Here is a 19,358-nt window from a genome sequence, read left to right on the forward strand (position 1 = left end):
ATGATGAGTTAAGCCGCGCGATGTGTACAATGTCACTGCGGGTTACCGGACTGTATCGGTCGACAATGCAATACTATACATCTGCCGTTTACAATGGCTAATTGAGAGCAACGGGATGCAATTGAAAGATACTTGGAACCATTTTCCATCAGCTTTGGACTTATCTAACTCCAAAAGAATCCCGCTTCTCATTTTGTTTGTGCGTTATACTGGTTAACATCCTACAAGTACTCATAGAAGTAATTGAAATCCCAATTCTCTTCTCCCTTTTCAAGAGCTTCTTTCTCTACTTTAGCTTCGTTGATTCTGATCGCGGAGAAACACTTGATGAAGTCTTCTCCCAGAGCCTCTCTGATTACCTCGTCGCTAAGTAACGCCTGAAGAGCGTCTTCCGTGTTGTTCGGGAGTGCCGGGGTTTTGGGAGGCAAGTCTTCCTCGTTATAGGCGTTGCCGGTGCATTCGGGTGGGAGTGGCAGCCTGTTGGTGATGCCGTCCATTCCAGCCGCAACCGTTGCTGCCAGCACCAGGTAGGGATTGCAGCCCGAGGCACCCATGCGATTCTCGATGTAGGTTCCTTTCCCGCCGTTCACTTTCACCCTTATAGCACAAGAGCGATTATCCATTCCCCACGTAGCGTTGACCGGGCAGAATTTGAAGGGTTGAGTACGCTTGAGACAGTTAACGGTTGGCTCCATGAGTATGTGAATGGCAGGCGAGTGGGCAAGAAGGCCAGCAATCCACCACTTTGCAATTTGCGACAGTCCCTGAGGATCACTGGAATCGTACAGGAGAGGAGTCTTCCCTTCAAGATCCCAGAGAGAGTGGCAAAAATGACATGAACTGCCATCTTTATCGAGGTAGGGTTTGCTCATGAAGGTGGCAACGTAGCCATTGAGCAGAGCAATCTCCTTGATGGATGTTTTGTATGTGTGGGCGTTGTCCGCGGCACGAATACCAAAGGCCGGTTTGTAGGATATCTCCACTTGGCCAGGGCCGTACTCGTTCTCCACACATTCGACGTTGACGCCAACCTTAGGAAGATATTCAATCAGACTGTTGAGGAAGTCGCTGACGGGAGCGCCTCGGATAGTGCTGTGTGCGTTGACGTCATTATTGAACGGCTGTAGAGTTTCCTTATCTAGCAGGTAAAACTCGTGCTCGTGGGCAGAAAAAAGAGACAGCCCAAGTGTCTTTAACTGTTCCAACTGTTTTCGCGCCACCACTCGAGGGTGAGCCCCAACGAACTCGCCTTTGTACGTTGGCTCGGTAAGAATGCGTCCTGTCCTCTTTACCCATGGCAAGACCTGGAAGGTGTCGTAATCGGGAAACATTACCGCATCTGCGTAGCCTGTCTCCTCGTTGTACCCAGCGCCCTCTATCAGCTCTGCCTGCACGCCAAGGGCGACATGACCCAGATAGAAGTTAAGTCCACCTGTTGCCTTCTCCCTGAAGTGACAGCTAGGTATGGTCTTGGACCTGGCGATTCCGTTCATGTCAGTCTGCTCAAACCGCACCGCTAGAATATCCTCCTTCTCTATCTCCAGAAGGATTTCCTCACAGGTCCTTTTGGAGTCCATCCTGAGGTTCTGTGGATTATCTATTGCTGTGGGGGAATATAAGAAGAGAACCAAGAGACAAGCATGATACTAGTAATCTTTGAGATCAGAACAGTCAGCTTCACGCCAATCTTCAAATTTCAAATGAGTGTATTCTGCCTGAAAATGATTTCATAAGAAATTGAATAACACTCACTCATTGAGTATCCGCTACAAGTCATATGGATTGTGATATGCGTACAGTAATGAACATACTCTCGAGTGATTGAATGCCAGTAGATCATCACCAGAGTGATGAGTATCCCGAATCTATTCCTCTTTCTTTAGAAGCCCAAGGGCCTGTTTCATAAAGATGGATTGTTAGATCGATCTTATGATTGATGCGATTCAAAAGGTCACGCTCTATCTGCTATCAAATCTGTGCTTTAAATCAAGCGCAAGTATCTTTATGAAACAGACTTACGATCAGGATTGATTTACCCTCGATTCACAGAGTTACGCTCAATAAATCGAGCGGTCAGATTTATCAAAACTCTCTTTGAAGCAGGCCCCTATAGAGAGTGCATAGGGCCTACATGACACACAGTAATGAGTCTGTATAGTCATCATAATCAGGTGGTAATAATATCCATAGCACATACCAAGCACGATCGCATGGGTCACAACGATTCTCAGCACAGTGCAACGCACATTTAACATCTGAATAATATTGTATATTGTATATATATATATATATATATATATATATATATATATATTGTATATATATATATATTGTATATTGTATATAGTATTGTATATGTATATTATACAATGTACATGTACTGGAGACTCTCTTCTGAGATATCACTCGAGTGCCATGAAAAACCGCCAGAAGAGGTTTTATGATGTCAGAGATAAATATGCTACAGACGGGAATACCGACGTATAAAGTCAGAATAATGAAACATAAAACATATCTACATAATATCTAACACAAGCATGTTCTTCACTACAGCAAGACTACATGTTATTTTAAAGTCACCAATACTTTCTCCCTACAACCGTGAAGTTAAATAAGTTTATCTAGTATGGCTCCATGCTACAACCAGCCCACAAATATTGATGTCATCGGGCATTTCATGACTTTTGAATACCTTTATCTTTGCTGACCTATACTGGTTAGCAGTCTATCGTTACAAAATAGAATTCAAAACAAAGATGACTTATTAGCTGTATTAAATGAATCACTTCATTATTGTATCAAAATGGGATGATATTGGCCTCAGCTGGCTTAGTCACCCTCGGGATTTGGACAAGCAGACGACATATTATTTTCCCTTTGAGAATGTTACACTGAGATGTTGGCTATACGGTGAATCTTTGGCCACCGTTCATAAACCAATCATGGTTTATGCATCGATTGGTTGCCGAACATCTGCTGAAGTTGATCGACCAAAGAGGTCTAACTGTTCTAGGCAGATATCCGTCGTCAGCTGTTTGATGTCCGATCAATTCGACGTGAGGTTTCCATAGAGAAATGTGCAACAATTTCTTCGCAGCGATATAATCCCCTGCACATTTTTTCTACGCGACATGTGTTTCTTTGTTAGTATTGTTAAACGTCTCTTTATCCTTATGCTGCGTTTACATCATGTTCCCGGCGGCCATGGCAGCCCCGGGTGCATTTGCCCGAAACGAAGTGCGCCGTGCACTCTCTAAAAAAGTGAATAACAGAATCCCGAATCTATTCCTCTTTCTTTAGAAGCCCAAGGGCATGTTTCATAGAGATAGATAGAAGAGCAATGGGTTTAGAGTGAAATTGGAATTAATTCTGAGTGAAAATGTTTATTTTCACTAATCTTGGAGTGACCTCAGGGATCGCTCGAAGATTTGTCTCACGTCCATCCCGTTTTGTCCATGGTAGCCTGAAACGTGACTGCCGTGGCCGCCGGGATGAATGGCGTGAACACAGCATTATTATGAAATAATATTGCAAGCCGTGATGCATCAAGAATCAATGAATTAACGTGGCAGTGAATAAGTTGTGGAAGTTGATGCGGATGGAAAGATGCTTGATCTTTTACTCGTTCGGACAGGAGGTGACGAACCTGTCGAACAAGTGGCACTCAACGGATTTCCATGGACAGGGATCTTAGTCGTCAAAACAAACGATCTTTTAGCGTTCTCATTCGGACGAGCAGCTGTCAAACTTTACCAATTAGAGAACAAAAAATCACAAAAAACAAACAAACAAACAAACAATGCTCAATAGGACAACCTTACATTAAAACGAAATATAAAAAAGAAGAGATGTTGACCATAGTGACAAAAACATGGGAGCAGAGAAGAACATGTACGCGACTGTGAAGTCAGCAGGTCAGACTGTTGCCGTTTACAGATCTAGACTCCAAAGGGGAGATTGACGTTACGCAGCTGATTCGAACTTTTCACATTACTTCGATTCCTTTTAAACGATTCTAAGTCGGGGCAGAAACCTCCCTCTGAAATACCTATCTGTGAGATGGATGGCGACTATGTAGCCTTTTTTTCCGCAATTTTGGTATGTTTTCATAATTTTCAGGAGTCAAAGTACTTTCTGCATAATGTTAAGAAGAACATTAAGAAGAATACTTCTATCTCACTCGTGAGACTATAGTCATTCCAATTAAGTTAGTTGGTGTTGGCCTACATGTATAACAGCATACTTTTATCTGATAACCGACTGGCAGAATTCGATCTTAATTGATTCTTACAAGAAGAAATGGGTTCCAGGCGAGTCTTGGATCATGACAATAACGGGGTTCTCTTGAAGAAAAATATAAACTGGTGAAGCCACCCTAAACATTATTGCTAGATGTCATACTAAATGTCACCCAAGAGATTATCAATACAAACATAATTGTTATTATAATCGTTATCGTTATCATTTATGACATTTCTATTTTCACTTTAATTACTGCTTCTATTATGAGTAGCATTAGCATCATCATTAAAATTCATATTCTCATCACTCCCGATAACTAGCAACATCTTCCAAAAAGAGACTCATTTATCTTGATTTATGCGTGATTCAAGGAATATTGTATGTGACGCCCAAAAGTTGAATAAATTTGAAGAGATTTAAACTTATGTTCTTAAGCGACAGACTTGAAAAGAGGTTCGAATCAATGCTTTGAAAATATATACTTAGAATATGAAATTTGAAATAATTTCTCCACAGAATCAATTTGTTTGGCCTACAGCAAAACTGCACAGACATTTGAACCATCCTCAGAACGGGCTGAACAGTATTTTCTATCAATTGCCATATCAAAATCAAATCAAGGATACAAAACCATTTTACGTTGTTTGTTTTCATTCTATTCATTCTATGAATTACCTCGACATGTAAGTCCTACGCATTTAGCCAATTAGTTTTTACAGACGCAATCATATTAGAAACTGCAATTTCTTGCTCAGTATATATTGTGGATGAACTTCAATACGTACAGACTAATATGCCAGCTCAAAGAGAATATAAATAGAAATGGAAATTGCATACATACACACACACAAATTTATGGAGAAATAATTGAGTAGCAGTGCATATATTATACTGACTGTGTGTAATAATTGCAGGTTCCCTAAATTGACATTAAGATGTCTACATGTACTAATTGCATCAGCCTATAATCTACAATAAAAAGCAACATCGACTGTAAACAAGGTTGCAAAGAAGACGAAAGTGCAATGTGTTACCGTGCACGTATGAAATCTGCTATCAACACCGAGTCACTTGGGAGTGTTGAATGACTCCGCCCAGATGCGACAAATCAAAGTTTACAAACGAATGATACATCCGTCTTCAGACAGCCTGATTGGAAGATATAGTGTATAACGAGTACAATCAGTTAAAGAAGGTAAATTAACTGTATCTCACATTCGACTTGGCCAATGTAGAGAAACACTTTGCTCCCGCTCTCCCTCTTGGCTGCACCAGAGCTGAATGAATTGAAGTCGAATTCTGTACACGTTGCTTTCTGCTATGCACGGGGCCAGAAAAGGGTCTCTATACAGCTTGACGCCCACATTCACTCACCATAATGTGAAATGCTGCCGATCCCTGGCGGCGAATCAACAGGTTCTGCTTGTCGGTGAGGGACATCCACTAAAATCGGTTACAGTAGTCTTCACGTTCTATACTCCAACCCGGGAGTGACACCGTTTGTTCGCACACAGGGATGGCATCCTTTGTGCACGTATATTCTAAATATAGTAGGCCTATACTAATGCGCACGATTAATTCTTGTTGAACAGCTGACAAAAAAAAAAAAGAATAGATTGAATCGCACTTGTTGGGAAAGAAAATCTGAAAAATTGGAGAGGTCACGCTCTATTACACAATATCATGCATCACAATTATCTACCATTTATAGTGGTCAGTATGATAGAAAGGAAGGACAAAAGGTGATCAAGGAAACATGAAGAGGTCACTTATTTCCAGTCGCATTTCACTGCATGTGACCATTATATTGTGATATGTATATTTCAATTAGTTTTGCACGTTATACAATGTACGTATATATTTTCAATTAGTTTAGGATTTTAGGATTTTCTGACTAAAAAAATAACCAAAATAATTATGATCCTTGACCAACTTTGCTGCACGTGTTGTGTGTACTTTTATTGTCGTCACTACTGCATTGGATGTGGGGATTGGTCGAGTTTCAAGCATTTTTATAAAGGCATCAAGCGAGTCCCATCGTTTTCACATTTAAAAAAGAGTAATAGGTTCGTTGCAAATGTCTCGTTGGACCGGATTTGTCCGTACACTGCTTCACCTGACTATAGGCCTATATATTTCATTAAATTATTCAATTCATTATACTAAAGAAACTTCTAAAACCTGCGAATCATCCCTATATCGTGGATTATCAAAAGAAAATTAGAAAATGAAAACGAAAATGAGAGTTAAAAGATATACACATTGCATTTCGAACGTAAAGAAGATTTTAATACTATCAGACATCTGAGCAATGAATTTTTCACATACCCCTCTTCCACAAGGAAATAAAATTGCAGGACGAAAATCGTTTATTGCCCGCGGACGAAAGTTAATGGTATCTGACGTGTAAGATAGCGGGGTGTGTACTAGTATTTTGTCTCGATGCTGCGGGAACGCCTGCTATCAATACGTGCGCGAACTGAGGCTACAAGAAAGTAAACTCTTACTTCAAGTACATGCAGAAATCATGGTAATCTTTTTGTTTTCCCCTTTGAAGCGCAATTATTAAGATGTGATTACTTTAATATATTGTAAATATCTTAATATTCGCTCGATAGATATCTGATTTGGTTAAAAGTAACGATATAATATCAATTGCTTACTTTCGGGGGATGATAAAATTGCCCCCAACTAGAATCGTATATTGCCCTCGTCTTCGACTTGCGACTGTCTTTGACAAAACGATTCTACTTCAGGCAATAAAAAATGTATATCCCCCTAACGACCAGTCCATATCATATTATCAACACTAAGGATTTCAAAAGGGATATTGAAGTATGAAGACTGTCACTTGAAATGATATGTCGCAAGCAACTTATAAGCGAGATTGATTCAAATCTTGATTCAAAGCTGAAGAAAGCTCCTTTTGTTGTAATTTCATATACAACATATTAATTGGCGGCTCATAACTTAATATACAGTTTGCATTGACGTCAATATCTTGAAAATGTTCTTTTTATTGTTCTATATCACGGGTGGCGCCACGTTTTTAAAAATAGGGGGGGGGGGAGGTCATATTTCAGGTGCCACTTCCTGGGTTAAAAAAAAAAAGTTTGGAGTCGCCGAAGTGGATACACCCTATGTATTTGGGCATAAAAGTGGGGCGAATTTTCGTTAGGCCTACTATATTTCTTATTGGTATCGAAACCTATACTGTCTGGTGGATGATTTGCACCCCACATAATAATATTTTAATGCCTGATGATCATGCACAGAATGATGATCTGAAGTTCAAATCTTGTGAATATATTGATCGCTTTCAATATACCAGAGAAATACAGTATTTTGACCATTCATTGAATGTATCTTCGTAAATTATTTTTTTTTTTCGTATTGTTCGTTTCGATTGCCTCGTAATTAATACGACTGAAAGCATTATGAATATACACGAAGCGAAATGACACGAAGCAAAATTGATTGCATGGAGTAAAAATAATGAAGTACGCGAAGTGCAGACTACAGAATGGCGTCACGCAGCTTTGCGCTCGACGTTGTACGGAAGACGAAACTTGACGTGAGGAATATAATGTGAACCCAATGTTTAGGTAGGTCACGATAACGGCACGCAATGTCCTGGTTAATATTGATCACCGGCCATGACTATGGGGTCATGCGCAAAGGCAGCTAACACTGAACATTAGCCTTCGAAAGCTCTGCACATAAGGTATATCACATCATCTGTAAAGATTCTCCCTAAACATTCGTTTAAAAAGTCAATGAATAAAAAGAGTATATATAAAAAAGTCTATAAATAAAAGAGTCTATAAAAAATTATACATACGGAAAATTAGATGTAATTCGTGTTTCGTATCAAAACTGTCTTGTTTTACGTCAGCCCTGGAATTTGCAAAGGGTTTTTGCAGCTCAAACTCATCCACGGCTTCTCTCTTGGAAAAACTGCATTTTTTTTTTGAAGTACCCCCCAAAAAGGAGTACATGTTTATATTCACAATAATCAACAGCATTTTGTTAGTTTTTCCAGCCTGGTACTTTATCATAATCCCTTATCTGTTGACAAAATTTGTCCCAAATTTGGTATCATGCACAATATACCACAAAGTGACGGGGCTCCGGGTCACCTCTGGTCCAATCAATTTACTGATTTGAGGCCAATAAACAAAACTGCGACATGACTGTCTTGATTCCGAGTCTGCTATTAATATGTTTTCCTCTTCTCGTCTTTCATACATGTTTTTTTTTTCTTTAAAAAAAATCGTTACCCTTCTAGTTTAAACCTTGCTATCAATGCAGTTGGAATATTAAGTCATTGTATATATATATAAGCATTTAAATTAACTCGATTCTAATGGAACGCAGCTGATCAAGATAACAACAGAAATTAGTCATATTTGATTATAATCAAATCCATTGCTGTGCCAGACTACATTGAGCTGTACCTGATGGGAATTTTCTCACGTTATCATGTGACATGTGTAATGATACGAGTAATAACAGGAACGCACAGAATGGCATCGGTCGTTAGACGATTTAAACCGTACAGTGTATGCTGACTGTATCCATGAGATAATATCTAATTTCATTTTGCATTGTTTTCCTTCTTTTAGATGGCACGAGGACACGAAAAACGGTGTCAGGCCTTGATGTACTTGTATTTCCGCATCTGCATCTTCTCTTCCAAACACAAAGCTGTTTTCTAATTAGGCGTAGAACACTGCCTGGAGCAGCCGTCGTGTGTGTGTGCTGCATCTGGCGCGCTAATATAACACCCTTTTATTGGTCCCTCTCTGTCCCGCTCCAATCGACAATCGATACATATAGCAGATGCCCTCGATTCAACGCGGATTAATTTACACGAACATAAGTACCACCATCGAGTAGAAAAGCATCTTCACGTTACATTCCTGCATTACTCTCTCCCGGGCCTCTTCCCCATCCACCCCCCCCCCCCCCTCCAACTCCCTCACCCTGTCCATCTCTCCCTGTCCCTGATCCATCACTCCCCACCCCCCATCCGTCCTATAACCTCTCACATTCTATCAGTTTTTCCTAATCCAGATACTTGGGAAAGAATACATGTAAAGTATTTCAACACAGATCGGACACACCAGGGAGGTAGAGAACTAATCTCCGTGGGCACGTGTAAGAAAAAAAAAAATACCCTAATCATATTTACTTTATACACCTTCATACAAGGATAGATCTGCTCTATGTGCTTTAATCAATTTCGAAAGGTTTGAAATGCTATTGAGGGAGGTTATATTGAAGTCCCGAGACGAAGTCGAGGGAGTTATAGCCTCCCGAAATAGCATTTCAAACCGAGGGTGGCACGTTTGGTACATGTTCCCGATAGCAAAAGTTATCATCTGTTATAATATTATATGGGTTAGTCAAATACGTCAAATAGGGTCTACGTCAACGTCAACCACCAGCACGCACTCGATCGCTCGCTCGCGCAGAGCCAAATTTACTGTGCGCGCGCGGTCATAGGCCTTCTGTCTTACGTGAAAATGTTTTCCCGTGGGAGAACATTAATTACAAGAATGTTCGCCCATGGGCGAACATAACGAATATACCTCCATCACGTGACTGTGTTTAGCCAATCACTAACCGGTATTTGACTAACCCATTTAATATAATAGAATAAAAGAAAAAGAAGGTGAACGGAATGCCACCATGGACTGCTTATTATATTCAGTTGAATGGAGCTTTTGTGTAAACTAATGTGGATAACTGAACCTTGGCAAAGGGGAGAAAATTTAGTATCATTGTTTGCACGTATACACACGATGGTGTACAATACCATCGACGCTAAAGGGACAAAGCTATTTACATTCCGCAAGCGCTTAAAGCCACTGTTACCATTGGGAGCAGTGATTCAAAAAATGTTCGAGTTATCACATTTGATAGTTCAGTATGTGTAGTTCAGTAGCATCACAAAACATCTTGGCAAATTAAAATTTCGCAAAAAAAGCCTAGAATAGAAGGAGATATCACTATTTCTTTCTCAATAAACCACAAAATAAAATGAAGACGGTTTATTCAAGAAATAATTTCAATAAAACCATTATTCACATATTGCATATCTAACAATATTTAAAATTGATTGTACTGATCAACATTTTTACATTAGTTGTTTCTTTCCCTAACTCACGTTTTAGAACTATTTTGACGCACTAACACTGGGTTTGGGTTACTCATCTGCAAACGATACATACGGAGGACAGCACGATCAATTCAACCTTTGGTTATCGGATCTTTATTTCAGTCATTGCCATTTCATCAAATATCCGGTGGTTCTCCGCAATGGTCGACAGAAATTTATCAAAAATAATAAACAGATAAATCACGACGCTTTAAAGCGGCTACAGTTCGTTGTTTCGAAAGTTTTTATTGTCCGCAAAATCTTAATGTAAAGAGACGTGTCTGAGCATGTTTGCTCCATACAGGGTTATCAGAACCAGGTATATGCACTACATAAAAACAAACATACGGGTGACTTTTCATCAACTCGAAGTCACGGAATGTTGACTACTAATTTTTTTTGTTGTGTTATCATCAGTCATAATTATGTCGACAATACAGCAAGACGTGGTGTCACCACCTTACGACCCCCATTGTTCTGTTAACAAACTATTGAAATAATCATGTTTAAGGCATATAATATTTCACAACTTTACGTCCCCAGTACCTATAGGTGAAATTAATTGATTGAATCAAGCCAATTCTAGAAGCTGTGTCTTTGATTAGTGTCAAGATTAATGCAGCTAGTGTGACATTATATTTTCTCAAATTTGTGAAAATACAATACTGATAGATAAAGCTTTAACCGTTCTGTTTGACCTTAATTTGCCCTGTCATAGTAAAGGGGAAATACAAGCCTATAAGAAAGAGATAACGAGTTGGAATTTTGATCAATAAAGAGAAAAGTTTCCCTATTTTAGGGGGAAACAGTTCTTGAACAATATGAATATGCAAATGGCACAGTGATCATCCCCTCACAACTTATTATTCATAAGATTTTAAAATTTCCCGTTTTTCCATTCAAACGCAATTATACCCGAGGCTCAAATCCTCGTATATCTAACTGATCACCATTCTGCATTTATTCAACTAGGAATAACATCATGTTTCAGACTTCAATGGCAGAAACATTGAATTTTCGTATTTTTTTGTACACGATCAACAGAAAATATTGTGAGGTTATGACATAGTCAGCTCACTCATTTGCATATTCCACTGTACAAGAACAGCTACTGTTTTGCAGAAATTAGCAAAACTTCAAAATGTCATAACTTCCTTATTTTTCATCCAATTTCAGTCAATTTTTTTTACTGTTAAACTCGTAAGATTTTACTCTTTTTTTAATCAGACTAACTTGTGTATTTGGACTGGATTTCTCCTTTAACAGGCTTCCTGATGTCATGTCCGATGAGCTGGTCAACCGAATTGTATGCAATAACTTCATTTTCAGGACTCACGACCATACACTGTGGAACAGTTCGAAAGAAACTGATAGCTGTATCTAATCCACAGGATATATATGCCGAGGGAAATTGTATTGTAATGTTAAGGAGACTTCCACTGTTAGCATTGAGAAGGTTGGTTCTCCTCTTGAATAACAACTGGTCAGCGAGCAAACATGGGCTATGCATAATCTTGTCATGCCTTGTCACATCCCATCTTTTACTCTCGTAATCTCTATGTTTCTATAAATATGTAGTATTCTTTTTTTGATAAAAAGATACAGAGTACCGGTACGATAAAAATAGCTTTATCAAAATAGAATAAGAAATTTGCTCTATAGACCACGCCATCATTCTCTCTATGTAAATGATGATTTAAATACACACCTTTATTACAATCGCTGTTGTAAATTCCCTGCACTCTCTTTGTTGCCATAAAAAGAAGAAAAAATATTTCAAAACTTAATACAATGTACAGTCTTCTTCGCTATATTATTTCGTAATCTTGTATGGACGTCTCTGTGCCTAAAGAGATAAAATATATGTGATTAAGGCCAGAATTAATTTGAAAAAAAGTACGGCAGATTGGAAAGATTGATATATCTAGATTCCAGACATTATTAAAAGCATAACGTATGCATTAGGCAACACAAATGATCCAACGTTGCGCTGCCGGCGTAGGAGTAGTACAGCGCAGAGAATAATAATAAGGTCTTCTTTATCCAGGGTAGCCTCTATACAGTGTTGCCACTGCTCTACCAGAGGGCCCTGCCATTATTATTACCCTAGCGTTGTCATGTACCCACTTATATACCTGGGCCAAGAGGGACATGTGGGTAAAAACATCTTGTCCAAGGACGTAGAAACTGAGCGGGAATCGGACTCCGGTCCTCCGATTGAGAGTCGGGAATTATATCCATACTATGTCACAGCGCCCCCTTACAGAGAAGCCGCAAAAAGATTGTTTTCTTCTATGCTGGCTCGAGTCTGCCATTTGATATTCTATTGGTTCCTGTTTTCCATCTAAATCAGTATAGTCATTGTTATAGTTAGTTTTATTGACTGACAATGCAGTTTAGTGTTGCACTGTTTAAAGGGACGGCATAGTAGTGGTTGAGGGGAGGATTTAGTTTTTGACTTTTTGTGAGATGAGTTAGAAACCACTTTATGAGGTATGTTAAAAAGGGATACAACTCTTAACGGAACGCAAAGTTTGTTTGATGAAAATTGGGTTTGAAATGGCCGAGATATCCAAAGACAAAGTAAAAAAAAAAAAGCGAATAAATAAAAGGTGGACCCCACCCTTTATTAAGATCGTTTTGTTTTGGATATCACAGCCATTTCAAAACCTATTTTCATGAAATAAACTGTGAATTCCTCTTAAAATTATATGTTCTTTCATATCATTTTCACAAGTGGTTTCTCATTATCTAAAAAAATAATCAGCCAAAACGTTAGAAACCTGAAGCCCCATCTCAACCGAAACTGTACCATCCCTTTAACAGTGCTATACTAGTAGTGCAAAGTTAGAATGATGCAAAAAGGAGGACTGCAGTTAGAGCAAAATACCGGTGTGACTCACCTTGCTCGATGTGCAGACCCGAACTGCATGCTGGGATTATCCCTCGAGCATGTGCAATGCAATGCGAAATTTCGCTTACTCTAATTCCCGGGTGCGAAATTTTGCCAAGTTTCGTGACAGTGTGAATGGACACTTGTAACTTCGCGAAGTGAAACTTCGCGATAAATTCCACTGAGAATGGCACTACTAAACTAATATTACCACTAATTCCATGTGCGCCACTACCATAATAAATTGATATCAATATTGGTTAAGTTCTCTCAAAGGGGCTACATGTAACGGCCCATCGAATGCACTGTTAGGACTCTAGTGAGTAAAAAATATAAAATTCTCCTTCTTTTCGCATTAAGGAAGTTAAGGTCGGAGGGGATGAGATGAAGGATCAACTTGCATGGGCATGTTGGGAGAGATGAGTAACTTTTGACACCGAGAGAAAGTCCTTTTGAAAAAGATAACAAAATAAAGCAACTATAGAATGTTTTTCATGATACCTTATGTGTATGACATTACACTTCTCGGAGGTGTACACAAAGTGCTGGTTGCATGACGCCGTTTACGTTGCATTGCTGATTCCAAAATACCAGATCATCGAAGTACACTTATCCACAGGATTGACAAGAATTCATAAAGAAGAAAGAGACCCGGGTTTGCGCTCACTTAAGTCCCGTTTTAAAAAGGCCTTTTCAACGTGACCAAGGCAATCTTTTTCACCCTGCCTGTTATACAACGGTCCCGCAAAATGTTGCTCGGACGTTGTCGCAGTTACTTTTGCCAAATTCTGGCCTAGCCAGCTATAGGATAAGTACCCCGAAATTACCCCAACATCATCCTGGCATTACACCGACTTCAAATGTTTTCGCTGTAACATTCCCTTGATACAATATAGCGTAATAGTCTCAAGTGGGGCATGGTGCCTATTATATCGTCGTGGCGAAATTTCTATCAAGTGCGTGTGGTGAAAATGTTGTCATGAATTTTCAAGAAGCCCCACCGCTTCTGGTTCAAGAGAAGATTTTTTTTGTTTGTTTTTCTCAAACGAATCTTTCATTCCGGCGATTTTCGGGGGGGGGGGGGGGGGGGGAGTGTGTGGTGCCCAATTAAAAAAGCAAGATTTATCAAACCCCATGGGAATGCTACCTTCCAAGTCTATAGTGAATAAGTTTCACGGGGTGGGGGGTGTGGTGCCCGATTAAAAAAGCAAGATTTATCAAACCCCATGGGAATGCTACCTTCCAAGTCTATAGTGAATAATTTTAACGGGGTTTCCACTTGAGAAGCTGAAGATATTAATATCAAAGTTTGTCCCCCCCCCCCCCCCGACTCCAACCGCAAGCACCTTCTAATCTGGAGATTCTCCCACCTGACACCCCTAGCAAACTGGAGACTCCAACTTGATGTGCGCGAATCGCAGGACACGAGCGCGAAGGCTGGGTCCAGACTGAGTGAGTCCTTAAGCGGGCCCTGGAAGCTCTGCAGGGTTCTAGATGCTCTCTCCTGCTATCTCAGGCTTACTTTTCAACATACGATGGCGCTAAGAAAGTAAATATTGAATAATTCAGTTCATATATTTAGGCTCAATAAAACTTTATTTGGTATCGTCGCGGAAAAAATGACGCGAGACGTTTGATCCCCTTCGATATTTTTATATGAAAATATAATTCTGGTTTTAAAAAGGTGTTTGGGCGGGAGAAAGATCATTTCAAGCTTGAGAAAATAATAAGGGGAAGACACAGAGCCAGGGTGGGAGAAATTAAATCTCAAGCGGTCTAACGGGAGATTTTGTGAAAATGGGTTTTCGGCGGGAGATCTCCAGTCGAAAGCGAGAGAGTTGGAGTCTCTGCCTCCCCCCCCCCCCTCCCCCCCTCCCCCCCCCCCCCCGTTCCAAGGAGGCACCATGCACCGGATCCGTCATGAACAAACTTGAAATATACAGTCACCAATGTTTACTTACTAATAGCACTAGCTCTTTCATTTCTGGCTCGATAGAGAAGAATATAACTTTGAAGAATATATCTTTAAAGATTCCACAATTCAGGTGCATGGTGCCCATTTAAACAAACTCATATGCTACATCACCCTCTCTAGGGATTCTACTTGCGAAGTTTCGTGAAAATCCATCACGGGTTGTAAAGAAAAAAAAAAACTAAAAAAAAAAAAAAACTTTGAAAAAAACAAACAACGTTAATGCATGACTCACAACGGTATATAGACACATGACGGGCAAAGGACGCATGACGCACGATGGACGCCGAGCTATGAACCTTCTCAAAATTTGACTTTCAAACGTCTGCAACATGAAACTTTGCGAACTTTGTCACATTAGGCGGGCGGTACCCCCGATCCGAAGTACTAGTACGCGCTCATTGGGATGTATACGTGCGCATTGTTACGTCACAATCATTATCTACTAGTATTCGGCGGCGCATCAGTGACCAAAACTTCGAGAACTGCATGAAACTTCTTGCTGCCTTCTCCTTAGGCCTATTCTGAGATGTTTGGCCATCAGTGTGGACGGATGATCACACTTTGCAAGTTCTACAAAAACATTCACTCCAGTGGCTATAAAAGTGTTCCAATTAAATATCTGCACGCTATGCAAAACAACAACATAACAAACAAAGAAACAAAAAGATATCCAGAAACATAACTCTAACCCTTTTCCTAATCCTCACATCAAATGGAACCAAGCCTATAAAACTCTTAACTTTTACCCTTAGCCTGGGGAAAAATATCAAGAAGTGCAAGAAGTGCAAGCGTAATACCCTATTATATTCCTATGTATTATGCACAAAGTACATGGGAGGCCGATCTCCCTTGTGCCAGCCCCGGTAGATTTATCTTACCCCACTTTAACCCTATAAAGCCCAAGCTATTTTGACCCTTCCCAGGCCCAAGGGGGGCACATTGTGGCCCCCCCCCCCCCTATATAACTTTGTTATTGTTTGATGAATCATCGTCATATTAGGCACATGGATAGACAAACTAATACTCTACATGACCGCACATATGCATTTTTTCAAGGTCACCCATAGAGGGTACTACAGATGTACTTACCAAAATATAAAGAAATATATAGGAAATATGCTAAAAACAAGGTTTTTTTTATTATTATAGATTGATTATTTTCATATTTGCCACAAATGATGTACAAGTCGAATCTCATAATTTGTTATAGTTGAAATTTCTTAAGGTCCCGATATGGGGGCGCTATTCATTACAACATCAAGAAATACATTATGAGACCTGTCATGCATTGTTTGGGATAGGTATGTGTACATAGTAATCACATTTCATAATATATTATTTCCATATTATTGGAATTTTAAGTTTGCAGATTGATAATATGATAAACAAATGATATTACAGGCATAACTTGGAAGAAGGAATCAAAATGACACAAAATAGAAGGACAATCTTGGGAAAATACTATTGTTTCAATTATCTCTGTTATGTCTATGTCACACAAAAACAAAGGAAATAATAGGAAAAACATTTCATGGATAATTACTCCACATTTTGCTTCTTCAGCAAAAATCAGCCAAAAAATACCCATTTTACACACTATAACATTGTTAATTTAAATTGAAACAGAAAAATATGCAAAATCTGACTAACATGGTTGTCAGTTTATGGTTGCCATGGCAACCAGCAATATCAAATATAGCCAAATTATATATCAAAATGTTCGCAATAAGATTTTAGGAAAAGTCACCAAATTTGGTTGAAATTGGATAAAGGGCGAAGGAGTGGCAAATGAAATTCTGCAGAGATGTCAAGTTCAAAAAACTTTTATGAGTGAGATTTTCTTGACTCTGCGTCTCGGCGCTAGCGCGCATGCGCGCGCGAACGAGGGGGGTGTCCCCCCCCCACAGTATACATAGGGAGCTTTTTTGAATTATTATGCGATCTGGTGCATATTTAAGTGACTAATTTTTACTAATTTTGAAAGAGAAAAGGGAAATATACCTGGGTCAATTGCAACTATCACTCCAATTCTTTGAGCTTTGCTCCTTATTTTTGGCCCAAATTGCAGACTTCAACCGATGCGTAAGAAAAATGGGTGCCATGCGTGAGATCGTGAGACAGACCCTAATGCTTGAGTCTCACGCAGAATGCGTGAGACTTGGTAGCTCTGATTCTGGTAGGGGGCACAATGTGCCCCCTGGCTTTATAGTGTTTAAAATCACTTATTCACTTAATGTAACTCGTTTTTCACTCAGATCACACGATTCCTTTCATAAAAAGCAAGACTTGTGTGATTCGACTCTACTTCATTTGGTCATAACATGCTTAAGACTGCGCCAAAAGACAAGAACGACCACGCGTATACGAGTACTTACTTGGTACTCGAGAGTCGGTTCTGCTTGCTCTATCATACCCAGCCTCCGCCTCCAGGCCCATGGCGCTCGCCGCCGTGGCAATCCCCAACTCCTCCAGTACCGCTGGTAGCGTATCAAGTGGTCGATCGTTCACGGTTTTCAGTAAGGGAAGAAGCTCGAAGTACAAAGGACAAATCTTAAGAACATCGTCCCTTCCTTTCCCTAATTTTTTTATTCTCTCAGCTTTACAAAATCGTTCCCGTAGGTATTTTACTTTGTTTTTGACCGATGCACTCAATACTTTTTTGTTCACTGTGATTCCAAACCGTGATATGACGGCGTCCGCCATTTTCTGGTACGCGACAGCATTTCGCTTCGTTTTGCCGTCCAAAATTCCCGTTACAATCATCTCCTGCCATTTTATTATCAAGAACCGCTGCATGTTCAGTGTCCAGTTTACATTCGCCGACATGATACTCTAAAATTACAGATGTGTTAAATACAAAAGATCAAGCTGAGCTATACAGGAAATAGAGATTACAGTATATTCACATACACCGACACTGTCACTGTACATACATCGATTGTACGCACGTACACTATGATACAGGTGCATGAGGCTGAACGACTTTACCTCAAAATACCTCGACCCTAAACAACTCGTCCTTATGTTTTGCCACGTCGACCGGGTCGAGTTGTCCAAGATCGTGTTTGTGGCGATCGGGCGAGGTACAACTCGTCCGACCTGCCCGGTCAAGCTCTCTGGTGGTTGGGCCGAGTTCTCAATTTTCAGGGTTCTTCTGTGGTCGAATTGTCTTGGAACCATAAGCGAGTTAAAAAAAAACATAATGCGGCTTTCGCTGCTGCACAGCCGTGTAATCTCAATTGAATAACGCGCGTAGAATTCAAGACTTCCGGCACACCTCGAATTTTGTCACCGCTCCGTTTCTCAAACCTCCATGCATGGTATTACTGTACGTGCGGCGTCGAGGAATCACCTCTCGATGTGTTTCCATTCCGACAGTTTCAACTAATGAAATATTCGAGGTGATACCGGCGGCGTCACTTTGAATTGTTATTATTCAGTATAGACTTACCGCTTTCGTATATAAAGCAGAGGGAATGATATTATCATGGACATAGGCCTATATGGCAGTGCATCGAGGAAATATCTACACCATGCATGTTCTTTTAATTAAAAATATACTTTGTGAAATATACATTGTAAGCCATAAATGGTTTTCCATCTGTGACGTCTGATGATCTTGATTCATTTCAATCTGCGTACAAGCCTGGTCATAGTGTAGAAATCAAAGGAACTGTTCTTGATTGGTTTATAGGCCTATCCTACTTATGTGATCGATCTCATTATGTCAGAATTGGTGATTCTACCTCTTGTAAAGCTATGACAAAGTTTGATGTACCTCAAGGTTCTGTTAGAGGCCCGCTGTTTTTTTTTCTCTGTATATTATGCAACCAATTAGTGAATTATTTCGCAAGCATTGTACAGTGTATTAGTTATCATTGTTATGCGGATGATATACAACTTTATTTGTCTTTTAAACCCACTGTGTCTTCATTGTCATCCGCCATTGCAAAACTCGAAGCATGTTTGCAAGATCTGGAAAATCTGGCTTACATCCAATGGCCTTAAAATAAATGATGATAAATCTTAGTTTCTGTTATTGGGATCAAAGCATATGTTAAGCAAAGTTGATTATCCGTCATGTC

The 19,358-nt window shown here is 39.7% G+C and overlaps 1 protein-coding gene across 1 annotated transcript; it reads right to left on the reverse strand.

Annotated features, from left to right (window-relative positions):
• Positions 1-185: 185 nt before the first annotated feature.
• Positions 186-18,163, reverse strand: LOC139719932 (lengsin-like). The gene is made up of 2 exons (XM_071631315.1): positions 17,649-18,163; positions 186-1,597 (listed from the first exon to the last, which is right to left on the reverse strand). The coding sequence occupies exons 1-2, from the start codon at positions 18,097-18,099 to the stop codon at positions 222-224; spliced, it is 1,827 nt and encodes a 608-aa protein (XP_071487416.1). The 5' UTR covers positions 18,100-18,163; the 3' UTR covers positions 186-221.
• Positions 18,164-19,358: the final 1,195 nt, after the last annotated feature.

Source organism: Diadema antillarum, unplaced genomic scaffold (assembly GCF_040938485.1).
Source record: "Diadema antillarum isolate AM-2024a unplaced genomic scaffold, OU_Dant_1.0 scf00000117, whole genome shotgun sequence".
NCBI classification, from domain to species: Eukaryota; Metazoa; Echinodermata; class Echinoidea; order Diadematoida; family Diadematidae; genus Diadema; species Diadema antillarum.

What these genes read in the sequence shown, in the direction of transcription:
- LOC139719932 (XM_071631315.1), bottom strand. Translation starts at nt 18,099, where the DNA reads ATGTCGGCGAATGTAAACTGGACACTGAACATGCAGCGGTTCTTGATA. An exon ending in AACCGACTCTCGAGTACCAA is followed by an intron (nt 1,598 to 17,648) that starts GTAAGTACTCGT and finishes CCACAGCAATAG; the next exon opens with ATAATCCACAGAACCTCAGG.